General features: G+C 43.6%; 1 protein-coding gene across 1 annotated transcript in view; it reads right to left on the bottom strand.

Annotated features, from left to right (window-relative positions):
- The window catches only part of cdh13 (cadherin 13, H-cadherin (heart)), a gene marked incomplete at its 3' end in the record, with an annotated part of 286,073 nt that overhangs the window by 37,064 nt on the left and 233,178 nt on the right, over positions 1-15,831 (bottom strand). Inside the window, exons 9-10 of the mRNA XM_071514707.1 lie at positions 14,168-14,308; positions 100-282 (exon numbers count right to left, since the gene is read on the bottom strand). Coding sequence (XP_071370808.1) covers positions 100-282; positions 14,168-14,308 — 324 coding nt within the window. The remainder of the gene's footprint in view (positions 1-99; positions 283-14,167; positions 14,309-15,831) is intronic.

Below are 15,831 nucleotides of genomic sequence, written 5' to 3'. Positions count from 1 at the left end.
TGAAGGCAAAGGGTGGTAATGGTTGTTAGGCACTTCCGTTATTTTCTTCACCCCCTGTATCTGAAAGCTTGGCTCATTAGATCTTCCCTCCTAGTTTACCTTGACGACAGACAGCATGCCCTCGTTATTGTCCGGGTTGGTGTGGATCTCAAAGCTCTGGTTGGGGTCTCCATTAACGATGGAGTAGATGGCCCTCCACGCCCCCGTGGCCGGGTCGTCTCTGTCGTCCACCGTCAGGTTGACCACCACGCCCGTCGAGCCCTCGTCCACGTCCGCCTCGAACTGTTGGGGGGAGACAAATTGACGGACAGAAGGAGAAGAAGAAATCGCCGTCAGTGACCAAGGACACCTGCTTCTATAGAGACTGTAATGGGGAAAAACAGAGAGGTGTGACCGGAAAACTACAGCCGTTGCTCCCCATCATCTTTATGTTGGGAAAAACCGTCATCATCATCATCATCAGGAGATAATTAAAGAGGAGTTTAGAAAGTGCTAGTTGATGTCCAATGTTTAAGATATGTGTGCGTGTGTATTATGTGTGTGTATTATTACGTGTGAAATCAACAAACTCAAATACTGAGACTCGCAGCAGTCTGAGCTGCACACTTGGCATCCCGCTTCATTTGCCGTGACTGATGTAGCCGGAGCCGCGTGTTCTCGCTCACATCTTTCGAGCGCTACTGAGAGATCAACGAAACTCGCCATCGCTCAGACGGCAGCGGCGTAACAAGCGGACGCAAAGACATGAAGTACGACAGCGCATTTCTGCACGCCGAGGCTCGGCTTCTTGGGATAAACAGATCTTTGGAATTTCTCCACACCTGCCTGACTGTCAAGGACTGACAAAGATGGAGAGACAGAAAAAAGAAAGGAAAGAAAAGACAAGGGCAAAGACGATAGAAAAAAATAGCCCAAAAAGGAGAGACAACAGAAGAAAAACAAATTCAGCCTCCTACCTCCCTAATTCTGTTATAAAGTTTAAGTTATGAAGTTGTTAACAGACAGACAGGTTTTGACCCGACGACAGCAGAAGATTGTCTATCTGACTGCCTGGTGGACCGGGTTGCATATTCTGCAGCCTAATACAAGAAAACAGGCACTTGCAAAAATATTAATTTAGGGGAAGGACTAACAAACACACACACATGCCCGCACACACGACAGAATACACACAATTCACGTCTCTTTATTCCGCCGCTCAATCTTCACAATGCATCTCATTTATTTCTCATTGTCAATCGCTCCCCACCTCTCTGCCCATTGTTGGCAGTGGGCCTCAATCAGATTCCTATCATCGATGTATTCTGCCAGCTAGGCCCTCGCCACCGAGTGCATTGTGAACATGAGTACTCTCTTGCAGAAGCTCCGGGCAGGCAGAAGCAATTCTGTGCGATTGTCTGCGCTTGTGTGTGTGTATGTGTGTGTGTGTGTGTGTCAGGGCCATTATGGTGTCAGAGCTTACAGTGTAATCTTTCAGACACAGAACACTCTGTTTAAGGATAGCGCCGGTCCAGCCTAGATTACTGCGTCTTCTGTCAGCCCACGGTATTGTTGTTTCACAGATTACCCTCCTACCGCCTTGCGCTGCCTGGCTCCATGCATTTATCTAAAGAGAGACAAACATTGATTTTCTTTTTCTCTCTCTCTCCCCTTTCTGCCTTTCTTCCTTCCCTCTGTTTTTCTTCACCCAAAGCACGCTTTATATAAAAAAGCACTTTATACCATTCACAGTCATTTAGGGCGCGGAGGATGTTTGTTTGTCTGAGCGCTGTTTTTGCCCACATGGGCATTGTTGGCGCTTTTGTCCCGCAAGCCCACTGCAGTCGGATACAAACGTATTATTGTGAAAGCTCGAAGGGTCATGCAAAGATAGGCCGCTTGAAACATAAAGCACACGCTATTTCTGTGAGTATGCTACATTTTTTAAATAAGTGGAATTGACTGAAATGTGAATTTACAGAGCAATCTTCCTTGACTGTGCCTGTTATTTGGAGGTGAAAGCCGTGTTACAAATATTTCCTACATGCTCAGAGACAAGTGTACTGTAAACAGAAACAAACACACCAACCTGCTATAGACTACAGATAGGACACACGCAAACACAGCATTTGTAAGCTCACACACACACACGCACACACACACACACACCACAGCCCAGTGGCCGGTCAGGTCGGGTTTAATCATGTGGGGCAGCCATGCAGTTGGAGGGAGCGCTGTATTCTGTGGGATGTGGCCAGCGGCCCCTGCCCTGCCGCTGATAAGGCCCCCAATTCCTCCTGGAGCACAAAGCAACCAGCCACCTGAAAGACTAGGAGGAAATGACTAACCAGTAGGCAGGGCTGCCTGGCCTGAAATGACTCAAACACAGAGGGAGAGAGAGAGAGAGAGAGAGAGAGAGAGAGAGAGATGGTGTGAGAGAAGAAAAGGCCTGCCTCCAAGTTAGCTTTAATCCCAGCATGTGTGTGTGTGTGTGTGTGTGTGTGTGTGTGTGTGTGTGTGTGTGTGTGTGTGTGTGTGTGTGCGTGCTGGGTGTTTCTATGTGAGACACCCGGCCCAGATAGAGAGCCTATTACAGTGGTGGCTGCTGCTCCCTCCACTCTCACAACTGATGACTGCATGACCAGGCCAGCACAGGCCAAGAGCCAAATAAACCCGCACATCTCTGCAGCCTGGGGGCTTAAACAATGCACAGTCAACCACACACACACACACACAAACACACTCACAGATACACACACACATATTACCAAACTTGCTACAGTGTGGGGGAACAGCAAACCCACCTAACTTTTTTGCCTGGGGGCTTTAAAAGCTGCACACCACACACACACACACCACGCACACAGCCCGACACACACACATACACACACGATCGTTGGCAGTGTCCACAAATCACATAGCCGAATACTTCAGACATTTAAGACGCCGAGGAATAAAACCATGGTTGAGCATTGATTTCCTGTTTCCCCATTTCCTTTTATGTCTGACATTTTCAATGATCTGTCCCATAAATCTTCAGGGTAATGACGTGCCGCCAAGAGATAATTGGCTGATACAGTTATTGGAGGCAAACAAATAAAAAATAAATGAATAACGTCAAGTTTTAGTGGACAGTTTCAGCACTGTCATTTTCTGGTGCTATTCTGTACCTATAATAGTGATGTCGGTGCTTTGTTCAAACAGTTAAGTGACGTCTCACCTGTGGACCGGCGCAGCCTCTCCCTACTACTCTCCATGTCAACAGACACTCATGGAAAGCTAGCGAACTGGGTGTGTTTGTCCTATAAAAATGCTATTTTTTTTTAACTTGATTTATGTATGATATGTATGAAAAATGCACTTTCTTGCTTAGATGACCTGAAAAGCAAAAGCCCAAAGATATGCAGGTCAGATGAATTGGAGACTCTAAAAAGTGTGTTTGATGTAGTATGGTATTAACTATGTTTAGGATGCAGTATATGCTGTATATGTAGTATATATATGTTGTAGTATGGTATACAGTATATAGTGATGCAGTATGGTATATGACATGTAGATGATATAGTATATAAAGCTCTTTGAGACATGTTTGTGGTAAACTCTATAAACACTTGACTAACACTTAAATACTGTATTATCTTATGTTTGCAAATATTAACATCATGCACCTGATGCACCCACGCATGCACCAGTGCTCTCGCCACACAAAGTCATGATTCAGATGACAATTACTGTATATAATTCATGGAAATCACAGAGGAAGGTCAACTTTTCCTTCATGTGACATCGTATCTGTCACTGCATCGTTAAACGGTGAAGCGTGTACGTGAGACTTCCTCATTTCAGGAGAACACGCTCACTTGCTAATCTGCCTCCCACACTGTCGGCGACTGCCTGCCCGCCCACTCACCTCTCATTGGAAACGGATGGCTTCCAGGTGTTGATTGCTTACAGTGTGAACCGGCGCTAATGAGGACAGTAGGCTTCCATTGCCACAAGCCTAGTTTTAATGAGAAACAAACATACAAATAAACACAATCTGTTGTCTCTTTCTTTTCTTTCTTTCTCTTTCTTTCAAAAGCCAAAACTCTAGCTCTACTGTTCAAATAGAATACTGTAGTTCCACTGTTCTCAGTGTCTTTTGTCAGACAGTCCTCACTAGTTTAAGGGGCAGAAAAGTCAACTGGAAAAATCCGATTCTTTTTTTTTATACTTAAGGCATGTGAGCGCCGCCTGTTTGAACATGAACAGAGACAAGAGACTTGACACTGATGCACTGCGTGGACCTGTTCCATTGACCGAGAATGGCAATTTAAAAACACTTAAGTCCAACCGTTTAAGAGCACTTGCGTCCTTTTCTATTCAGGTATTTCTAAGTTCAAAATACCTGGGCGTCTACTTGGATCTACACATTGATGAGGCGGTGAAAAGGGCCTCTAAGTGGCTCCACTTCCTCACTGTAATAGCTACCTACTGAAGTCCTGGTAGACATTTATAGCACACTGGTAAGGCCGTTCCTGGAGTATAGCGCACTGCTGGTAGGCTGCTCACAGAAAAAACAAGCAGCTATGGATAGGGTTCAAAAAAGAGCTGTGAAAATAATAGCCAAGTTTGCAGCTTGCTGACCTACAGGTGCAGAGACAACAGGCCACCGTCAGTCTGGTCAAGCTCATGGGCCGGACTGATCATCCACTCCGTGATCTTATCTCTCCCAACAGCAGAGAGAAGACTGTTCAGCTTCCCTGCAAACAGGATCTACTGCCAGAGATAAAGGCAAGGACTAATAGACTGAAAAAAATCAAGAGCTGCAACGATTAATTGATTAGTTGTCAACTGTTAAATTAATCGCCAACTATTTTGATAATCGATTAATCGCTTTGAGTAATTTTTTAAGAAAAATAAGTCAAAATTCTCTGATTCCAGCTTCTTAAATGTGAATATTTTCTGGTTTCTTTACTTCTCTCTGACAGTAAACTGAATATCTTTGGGTTGTGGACAAAACAAGACATTTGAGGACGTCATCTTGGGCTTTGGGAAACACTGATCGACATTTTTCACCAATTTCTGACATTTTATAGACCAAATAACTAATCGATTAATCGAGAAAATAATCGACAGATTAATAATTGTAGTTGTAGCCCTAAAAAAATCCACTGTACCAATTGGCTTTTTTTTTTTTTTAACAATGAATAATTGCACTGTTTGGTTTTAATCGGTTTCATCGACTTTTAACTGAGCTGGTCATTTTATTTTTGTTCTTCAAACTGCACCTTCTGCATAATTCGATTTTTGTATTGCAAGTCAGAATATGAAATAAACTCAAACTAGCTCTGAGATGATAGCACCTCAAAAAACAAAATAGGCTTAGGCACCAAAACTATGATTATGAGCCATATCATTTAAACATCATTTGCATGAATATTTAAGACAAAAGTTCATAAAGTTAGTTTTCTATTGAATCCACTGAAACGTATTCACCTGCTACTTATACAGTTTGACCCTAAGTCGACAGCAGCCAACCATTTAAAAACAAATGCATAGACCACTTTTACCACTATACAGGTGACTGAAACCGCTGTGTGATACCATTGCAGATACAGCATCAATCAATCAATACAGGATTATAGTGCAACATGGAACCATCGCATTATGGGTATCAGTATCATCAATTGCTGTCAACTGCAGGACCTCTGAAGAACAATTTGGCGCTACATACAACAAGTAACAGCAAAAAAACCAAACTGTTTGGTGTATTTTTTTATTTTTTTTTGGGCTGTGGGATACAATGCATGTATACATTATATATTATATACTGAACAAGGAAAAAGGAAGGAAAAAAGGAACCTCAAACCTGAAAGTGGTATTCCCTTAACTTTAGTTTCTTGTTAGGGGAGACTAGGAACCTAAAACAGTAGACATCTGCTAGCCAAGGCAAAACAGCTGCTTCATTTTCTGAAAGCACAAAGTAGTTCCACAAAAACCTTGATCTCAACACTGTCAACAACGCTCACTGTACCTCTTCTCCAACAGATGAGGGGGGCAAAAAGAGACTGCGAGTCTGGCAAAGGGCCCTGGAAGAGAGACGTGGAAGCCTTGGAAGAGTATACACATCTGTCAGCTTTACGGAGGAACACTAAACGCTCTCTGCCTCATTAACACTACTATGGAAATTGCTTCCTATTTCTTATACAGGCTTTTAATTTGTCTTTCGGTGCCAGCTGGCATTGTGCGCCTGTTACAAGCCAGTGACCCAGACCTTTTTTCTTCGAGCCTGACTGTTGTGTGCAGAGCGGTGGCCCAAACAAGAGAGGAGGGGGGGAGAGAGAGGGAGAGAGAGAGAGAGAGAGGGAGAGAGAGAGAGAGAGAGAGAGAGAGTTAAATGAGTTAAGTTTAAAAGTAAGAGGAACATATGGCTCTTTTGACGGAGCTACAGACTGCTAAATTCATCAATCTTTTTTTTTATCCATCTTGCTCAATAACACACACACACACACACATACACACAGATAAACACAGAGACACTGGCAAACAAACACATGCTCATCCTAGTCCTACCGATAGGACACACAGCAGCAGCACACACACACACACACACACATAGATAAACACAGAGACACATGTACAATCAAACAATCACATATGCTCATCCTACTCCTACAGACAGGACACAGCAGCAGTGCACACACACACACACACACACACACACACACACACACACACACACACACACAGAGCAGCACACACACAAACACGCAAACAGAGACGAATGGAGATAAACTTATTTCATTCCTGGATGTCTGTCAGAATGTGTTATGAATATAGATGGCGGCCGGGGCGGCGCGCTGACAGGCAGCCAGGCAGCCAGGCAGACAGTTGAGCAGCTGTTCATTTGTCCTAATGGAAAGTACTTTGTGACACGTCCCCGCTGCCCCCAAGATTTTCTCTGACAGGGAACACACATAGCGGCGGCCCGTCACATTAAACCTCCTGAGACAGGACTATTTTGCCTGCGAGTGGTATTTGCTGCATTACCACATCACAGCGGGGAGGCGCTGCGGCGGAGGCATTTGAAGTTTTCTTGTCTTCCCTCGGCACGTCACTCACTCTTCCTCGCCGGCTCTCCCTATCGCTCTCTCCCCGCTGTCTCTAAGTCCGTCTCCTCCTCTGTCTCGCTACGTCTCTTCTAGAGAAATTAAACTGTCAAAAGCGGAGAAATCTCACCACGCTACCTGAAGAGAGGGGGAAAAAAAAGTTTCTCCGGGAAATCCAAAATGAAACGGTACCGATTTCAAAATGTGATGCTTTTATCATAATCTCACATAGGGCTTAAAAGTTCTAAAATTCACTGATTGATGGATTGATTTCTCGCCGCACTCATCTAGTAGCTGTGGGCTCCTCTGTAATGCCAAAAGACTCAGGTAAAAGTCAAATTTAGAAAGAAATCCCCTTGAGTTAAACAGGAATCATGTAAATTTTCAAGCAGCCACTTGTCTTTCCTTTATCTGCCGGGAAAAGCAGCTTAACTCAACAGAACCAGGTGCAGACAGACTGGGAATCTGTAAAGGCGCGGTTTCCATTGTTGCCGGTGTGCAGCCGCGATGAAACTGAGCACACGTGATCACTCATCTTCCTACACAATCCTACGTTCCATACCCCCCACCACTCTCTTCCTTTACTTTTCCCTCTATCTTTAATCCTGCATACAGTAAGCGTGCCTGGAGAGTTAATGAGCTTACCTGTGTCTTTATTAAATTTGAACAGCCCCTGCTCAGGCTGCTTCTATAGATAGATTTTCGATGAATCTGAGGCTCAGCGAAGCCGCTTTCCAACCTTTGAGGAACATGACAGCAGCACAGTCCTTATATCTGTCAAGGCAATCGAGATAAAAACCCTCTAGTAATACGGGCAACTTATTAAATAACCGAGTGCTTCAAACCGGGGCATTGAGGCGTTGCAGTAGTTTTACAGTGTTTCGGTGAATAGCCACATCACAGTACCTCATAGTTTTCTGACTTCAAATCCTCAAACTCTGGATGTCCACGCTCAAATGAAACCTCTGACTACAGATATAATGTTACAACATGATGCTGAAGAATTTCACTTTGCATGGCGCACCTACCCCTGTATTTACCACAGTCCCTATTTAGGACGAAATATAAAAGAGGTTGGTATTTCACATTGCCCAATTATATATATCGAGAACTTATTTTACAAAAAGGTCAGTTAATCACTGGCTTCAATTTATCACAGCACAGAATTAAAGCCTACTGGTGAACGTGGTAATTATGCGCAGCCTATCTCAGTAAGGGGTCCCACCCTCCTGAACCATAGGGTTAGGAATAAATGGGCAATATACTGTAAAACCATTGAAGAAATACCACTTCGAATAGAGGCTGTTAATAAATTCTAAAAGCAGCAAGATGCTGTGATGTGTTGAAATGTTCAAAATGCTGAAAAATATACTAAATAAGTATATAAATAACATATTCTCATCATCAAAGAATCTTGCCCACCAAGTGATTCACTTTAAGTTTGCCCACAGAACATATTTCACACCTGATCATAGACATAAATTAAATAATCATCAGCAGTGATATACGTGATAAGTGTTGTGCCTGTTGTAGGAAATATCTCCCATATGTTTTGGTTTTGTAACCCGGTTAGGCATCTATGGGCATCTGTGGCTGAATTGTTGGGGGAATTTTTCTCTAAATCTCTACCTTTCTGTCCAGCCTTGTTTCTGTTTGGTTATAATCCTAATTTAGTTTTATCCTATCAGGATAAAAGAATAATACTGCCAGCCTCAACAGCTGCTAAGAAAACAATAATCAAGAGCTGGTTTGAGGAAAATCTTCCATTATGGGAGACCTGGAATACAGTCTTTATTAATATATTACAGCTTGAGCTGTCCACTTCTAAGGTTAATAATGCTCACAGTAACACCACTGACAATTGGACCCATGCTATTACTCGCTTCAGTACTCTGTTCCAATTTTCTTTCTATCCATCTTAACCAAGGTTGGCATTCTTTGTTATTCTTTGGTATTGTTATTGTTGTTGTTGTTGTTATGATTGTTTATTGTTTGTTATGGTTTTTCTTGTTTTGTTTTGTTCTTTTCTTTTGCTTTTATTGTTAGCTATCACTTTTATATTTTCATTATCCTTGATGATGATGATACTGTTCTTCCTGCTTGCTGCTAGTCATTAACATGAAATTTAAAACTCAATAAATAATTGTTAAAAAAAAAAAAATGCTGAAAAATAACAAGATAGCCTGCAAAGTGTAGCAAACACACAAACACATTTACACACACACATTACACACTTGAACCGCACATGACGGTCAACAGAATGTCACAACAATAATACAATGGACAGTTTCACAGGGGAAACTGGTTAGGAAACCATGGTAAGCACGCAGCCTTTTGAACCGAGAGCTTGTTTGGAGATATGCAGCTAGCCTATCCTGTTCTTCTCATCACACTTCACACTGGAGGGACAATAGGACTCTAGTTATTTCAAGTGGTCCTTCACAGTTCCTCCTAGCGCTCCTCCAGTCCCTGTCTGAGAGACCGAGGAGTCAAGAGGCGTCGCACTGATCACCACATCTGAATAGGACTGCCTGATAATACCCTTCCGGCGTTTGCTATTTAATGCAGACATGAAGTGAGAAAAGCGATCTCATGTATGCACACTCATATGGAAAGTGTGAATTGCCTACATCTGATGTGATAAAAAAAAAAGAAATAACGGTACATATAATAATATCATTTCTCATCGCAAATGTCAAGATTTTTATCACATAGGTTGGATGTCTAATATGATTTGTCTGAATTGGCTGAGGGAGAGTGTGATCTAACAACAAGTGGAACAGAAATGCTATAGCAAGGGACCCTTTTGTTTTTGTTCCCCCCCCCTCCCCAGACCATTGGTTCTTCCTCCAGAGGGAAACTGACAGCCAGCCTCCCGGCATTTCATTTCACCAACAGAATCAAATCTCACCATTGCAAAAGCTTCAAGGACATACTGTACCGCGGCAACTAGATCCTATCTAACAGCCTGCACCAGGTCTTCCTCTGACCTGATCTCGCTTTATATGTGTTTGTGTCAAATGACACATCCACACATGAGCGCGCACCCACACACACACACATACACACACACCCTTCATAGTGCACCCATCGCCTGACAAATATATTTCTCAAATAACATCAACAAACCTGCGCACACAGGCACACAAATACACACACAAAACGCACAAACACACACTCATCCTTCATACTGTAACACGCCCCGAACCTGACGTACAGTACACAAATCCCATCCCGTCCCTTCCCTCTTTGCGACAGATTTCTGGCCAACCGTGCCGTCACATCACCCGGGGGAAGCGGTGTGTGTATCTTGGAGCTAGCGGAGCAATCATGCAAGCCCCGGCCTAATCCCTGACACCCGTTAGCCATCCCCCAAGACAGACGCAGCGCTGACAGGGCCCTGCTGCCCCGCGCCTGGCGCTACACCCATCACCGCTAACGTCTTTATCAGCGGGACAGATGGACGGCGGGGCGGGCATATTTTGCCAGTCGTCACCGAGGAGAGAGAGGGAGGCAGGGGTAGAGAGAGAGAGAGAGAGAGAGAGGGAGAGGGAGAGGGAGAGGGGCATACAGAAAGACAGACAGACAGGCACAGAGAAAGGGAGCAAAATTGAGCAAAGAGAGAAAAAAAAAAATACAGAGACTGGCTGTCAGTCAGTTTGAGTGACGGGAGTGATAAGACCCATCATGGCCTTGTTATGAGGAGCTGGGGAAATAGGCCCAGTCAGAAATGGCGTGGAATTAGCAGGGCCAGGGGGAAGCGGAGAGAAAAGGAGAGATGAGGAGAGGAAGCGAAGGGGAGCGAGGAGGGGAATGGAGGTGGCGATCGGGATATTGGTGTGGAGAGAGGGATGAGGAGGAATCCAAAGAGAGGGAGGGAAGGCGTGAGAGATGAAGGGGCGAAAAGTGCAACGGTAAGGGAGAAGATGAAGCCAGACATCAATTGGTACAAAAGTTCAACAACATCCAACAAAAGTTACCTGAGAGTGCATGCGAGTGTAATACCAAAGCCTTAGCACAGCACAGTATCACATTGAGTATATGTAGATAATATAACCCCAGCTGTGCTTGGCAGATAAAATTCATCAGGACAAACATCTATCGTCTAGCACCAGAGTATACATATTATCTGGCCTTTCAGATGACAGAACTACCATGGGTTTCCAAATCACTTTTTTTCTTGTTTCCCCTTCTCATAAAAACAGGATTAGACCCTCGCTGTAAAAAATTAATCAGTTCAGAGCCCAATCCCCTAAAGTAGAAGCTTCGGTAGCAGAATGTAATAAATTCCCCAGTATGAAAGAGTAAGTTAGCCCGAGATTAAAAAAAAAAAAAAAAAAAAAAAAAGGAAAAAGTTGGGAGATAGATTACACTGAATCATCCATCCTCAAAAAGAACTTGCTGAGGTGAAAAGAAACAGCAGTTTGGCAGGATGTGCAGTGAATTCTTATACCCTTCAGGAAGGGAATTAAAAGTATTTCAAAGAATGAACTGTTGGTGTTTTTCAATTTACACTTCAGTATTGTGTCAGTGATTATCAGTGCTTAATACAATTTAAACAGGTAGCAAAAAGGGTATGTAAGCTTTATTTATAAGCAACAGTTTCACTTCTGGAGAGCTGCTTTAAGCTGTTTATTAAGGGATATCTACAGAGCTGCGGCAACCTGTGTGACCCCATACTGCTATGTACAAGAAACTGCAAAACCTGTTGAATCAATTTCAAAATAACTGTGCACAAGGAAAAGGTGAATGCAGCTCATTTCAATGCCATTGGCTACACACATATTTATAGTTGTAAAAGTGGTTTCCGACCTATCTCCTCTGTATTTGTTCATATTATCCCATCATGTAACAATGGGAATGGCAATTCATGAGTGAATGTCTACACTTGTTATCCCTACATGAAGCCTGTTTATCAAGAAACTGCATCACACATTCCGGCTCACTTGTTTTTGAATTGCTTTACACAATTCTTTTTTGACCATTTAAATGCAGAAAGGCAAATTGGGAAGGAGAGAGAGTAGAGAATCCCTGCTAGCTGACCTAAAAACTTACTCAGGGGCTGAGTGGAGTTCTCATGCAAAGACTTGAGCAGCTTTGAATAGCCCTCTCTCTACTTAAAGCTGTGGTAGGTCAGTTTGAAGAAAAACAGGAACCCTCCTGCTCTAAAGTTTACCTCAGTTGGTCAAATGCCTGAGCCACAAAATTGGCTTTGAAAGCAAATAGCAGAGCAATGACTTATCTTACTCATTTATGTTCACTCATGAGGATTACTTCTGCTGAATTCAAAGAAGATGTCACCTCATAAAACCTACCTACGGGGGCTTTAATGAGTCTTTACAGGAAAACATTTCTAGAACATTCATGTTTGCTTTTTCTTTTGCTCTCTCTCTCTGTATCTTTCTGTGGCCCCCTCTCTCTCTATCCATCTTTTCATCATCCTCCTCCCTGTCTTTCTCTGCTTGAGCTCTGCTCACAAGCTGGAAGAAGGGCTTTTATCGCTTGCATCTGGTCTGCAGGAGGTGGCGTCTTGAGAAAAAGACAGCTGAACCTTCTTCTGAAGGAAGGGATTTGGGGAAAAATTCCTTGAAAAGAAGTGGTCTGAGTTGAATATTGAGTTGAATAATTTATACTGTGAAAGAGCTCCTTGAGAGCGGTCACAGGCACAAACTCGGGAGCAAGCCCGCATGCAAGCATGCACGCACAGACACACACTCACAAACTCACACACACACACACACACACACACACACACACAATACACGTCTTGATGGCGGTCATCTGGGAGGTCATAGATGATTCATGGGCAGGTTGGAGGCAGCCAGGGAGAGTGGAGGATAGAGGATTTATACGAGGAGCTTAGCGCCTTCAAACCCTTGTTTTTTAAAAGCTCCATTTCTCCACGCCGTTAAACGGATCTCCTCCCCGTGAGAAATGAGAACATTAACTGGGACACGGACAGGGTGCACTCTGCGTGGCCCCGCCGCGCCCTCAGAGCTGTAACATTTCACGTCCGAGCCGCGCTCCGTACAAGCTCCCCTGACACCCCAATGCATCATGGGAGGGCTGCGGGGAGAGGTTCGGTCGGGGCAAAGGGTGAGGTGTCTCAAACCCTGACAACAGCTCCGGGCGTTTCTATTAAGAACCGCACCACTCAACGTTACAACTGCTCCTCCGGGCGAGGGGAGGGCCTTTTTTTCCCACAGTGCCTCATTCTTGTTTTTCCTTTTTCCTCACCTCCAGAGGAGAGAAGGAAGGGATGAAGGAAAAAAAGAAAAGAGCCAGGGTAGCAGCTTTTGACAAATTCATCATGAGTTGGCACGAGCACGCAATAGGTGCGATTTATAGTGTGCTATTTTTTATTTTCTGTATGTGTACAATTTTCTTATGTAGCGTGACTGGCAGCCATTGGTTTAGACTGTTAGCTTTACACTAATGCCTTAAGGCACTGCTGACTAAACAAACCAACAGCATCATCGAACCACCACAACATGTCTACTCCCACTCTCACTCACAGATTCCCTTATCTTGCCTGTGCACCCACATCACCTAGCTACAGTGATGCGTTGTTTATTACATGACACATATGTACTTTGCACACATACACACACACACACACATTGTGACCTGTGCTAAGCTTTTCCTTTAGGAGCCAATGACAGAATTATTCTTTTATATGGGAAAGCAGAGGTCACACCGTAGTGGATAAGTCCGTGAGTGGGTGAAAACGCATGTGTACGTGAATGTGTGTGTATGTGTGTGTGGGCGTGTTAGCGTGCGTGCGTGTTGGTGAATCATCCCCATCACCGGTTATGCGTGTGAGCTTGCAGTGACAGATGTTGGGTAAGGCTTTTTCCTCTGTAGAGTGTCCGCTAGTACTCTAACTGCAGACTAATGACTTTCACATTCATGTCATATTCTATACCAAGTAAGAACAAACTCTTTATTAGCTTTATATTGCACATTTCTGACTAACAATCCTAACATTTGACCTCTCCGGAGGGGTCAAACACAAACAAACTGTCCTAAGAGGAGGGAACAAACAGAAAAGGCAATATTCAAAAGAAGTAAAGAAGAGGAAAAGTGACATTACTCACCAGCGGATGTGTGAACTCAGGGGCGTGGTCGTTCTTGTCTGTGATGGTAATGGTGGCGGTGGCTGTTCCTGTAAGGCCCACCTCGCTCCCTGCCATGTCCTTGGCCACAATCTCCAGCTCGTACGTTGTGGTGGGCAGGGTCTGGAGAACAGGGAAGAACACACAGCAACGCATGAGTGTAAAGAGAGAGAGATATGGATATACCGTATATACACAGAAGACAGGCCAGATGGCAATGGCTGAGGAGAGAAAATAATAAAAAAAAGAGAAACAATGGATAAATACATAGTGCTGCAAGCTTGGGAGAGGAAGGAACAAAGAGCGGGAAGATATAAAGTGATGTATCGGCAGAAGGCTGCCAACCAGCGGTTATTTCTACCGTATATGGTGCGGCATTTGAATAGTCTATAAAGGAAGGGAATGGACAGTCTGGCAGACAGAGTCAAGGTCAGAGTAGCGTGTGCCTGAAGGTGCACTCCAACACACACACACACACACACACACACATACACACACACTGCAAGACAATTATATGACACAGAAAGGAAGTCACTCAAAGAGTTGCACTGACGCATCCTCAGTGATTAGCATAATCAGGAAATATTAGAGAATCTATTTGAGAAGACAATCACGGAACAATCGTCATTAGATGAATGATTAGCCGAGAGCGATTGAATTAATCCTCTCAAAGCAAAAGTTAACACTTCATTGCCACATTTTACATTTCCTAATGGCCTTCTAGCCAAGCCTCAAAGCTCTCATGATTGTAATGTCATCACAACACACACCCACACACACACACCCACACACACGTACATCAACAATATGTTTAAAGCACCGGTAAACACTCACCACATCTCTGGGGAAAGTTCAGGAAGCTACATTATGAAAATCACACATATACTGTATATAAGTATGAATAGATAGGGAGGGCAAAGAGAGAGAGCGGTGGGAGAATGCATTTTCCCTGAAGGTATGCAGTAGGATCAAAGTATCAACATACTACACACAGTTTATGCTCATCCATTTTGAAGAATCCTGAGGGCCCGAAGCCGGTTTTTAAACACATCTCCCACAATGCTTCGGGGCATAGAAGATCAAGGTTTCTCGGTCCTGCCTGAAAAGACAAGATTTTTCCTCGACATAATCTGTAAACTCATAGCTCTCAACCAGGGGCTCACAAAATGTTGTTTTTGAATCTGTGGCCTTTGCCTTGCATTTAGAGTCAAATCAGGTTTGTAGTCATTTTCACAACCCTTTTTCAGCTATTTTGTGTTGTTGATTAGATGTTGGTTGAGGCAAATGAACCAGTTGAAGAGATGAATAAAAAACTAAACTCAACCCACATGGCACTTCGTTCTTACAACACACAAATACTTGCACAAATAATTAATAAGATTCCACATTCCTATGCGAGCCAGGTCCGCTACGCGCTGTGCGAGGAGCTGTCCTTGATTAAAATGTTGTTTTCCTGAACCTGAGGTGCAAACCTCCAAATTAGACATATAATATTTTTTCCTACGCTCGCATCATCTCTGCCAGCGTCTGTAATCTATAGAACAATTTACCACCGGAGAAATATAGTCTAAACACACAGCAAGAGGATAGCATTCATAATGATCACAGCAGCAGTAATTATTTGTTGCAATAATTCACACTTAATA

This window comes from Centroberyx affinis, unplaced genomic scaffold (genome assembly GCF_046629955.1).
Source record: "Centroberyx affinis isolate AG114_WGS23_722 - 3 ecotype Tasmania unplaced genomic scaffold, CSIRO-AGI_Caff_v1 ptg009722l_1, whole genome shotgun sequence".
Classification (NCBI taxonomy): Eukaryota; Metazoa; Chordata; class Actinopteri; order Beryciformes; family Berycidae; genus Centroberyx; species Centroberyx affinis.
The sequence above is the reverse complement of the archived record's forward strand: the minus strand, read 5'-3'. Positions and strand labels throughout refer to the sequence as shown.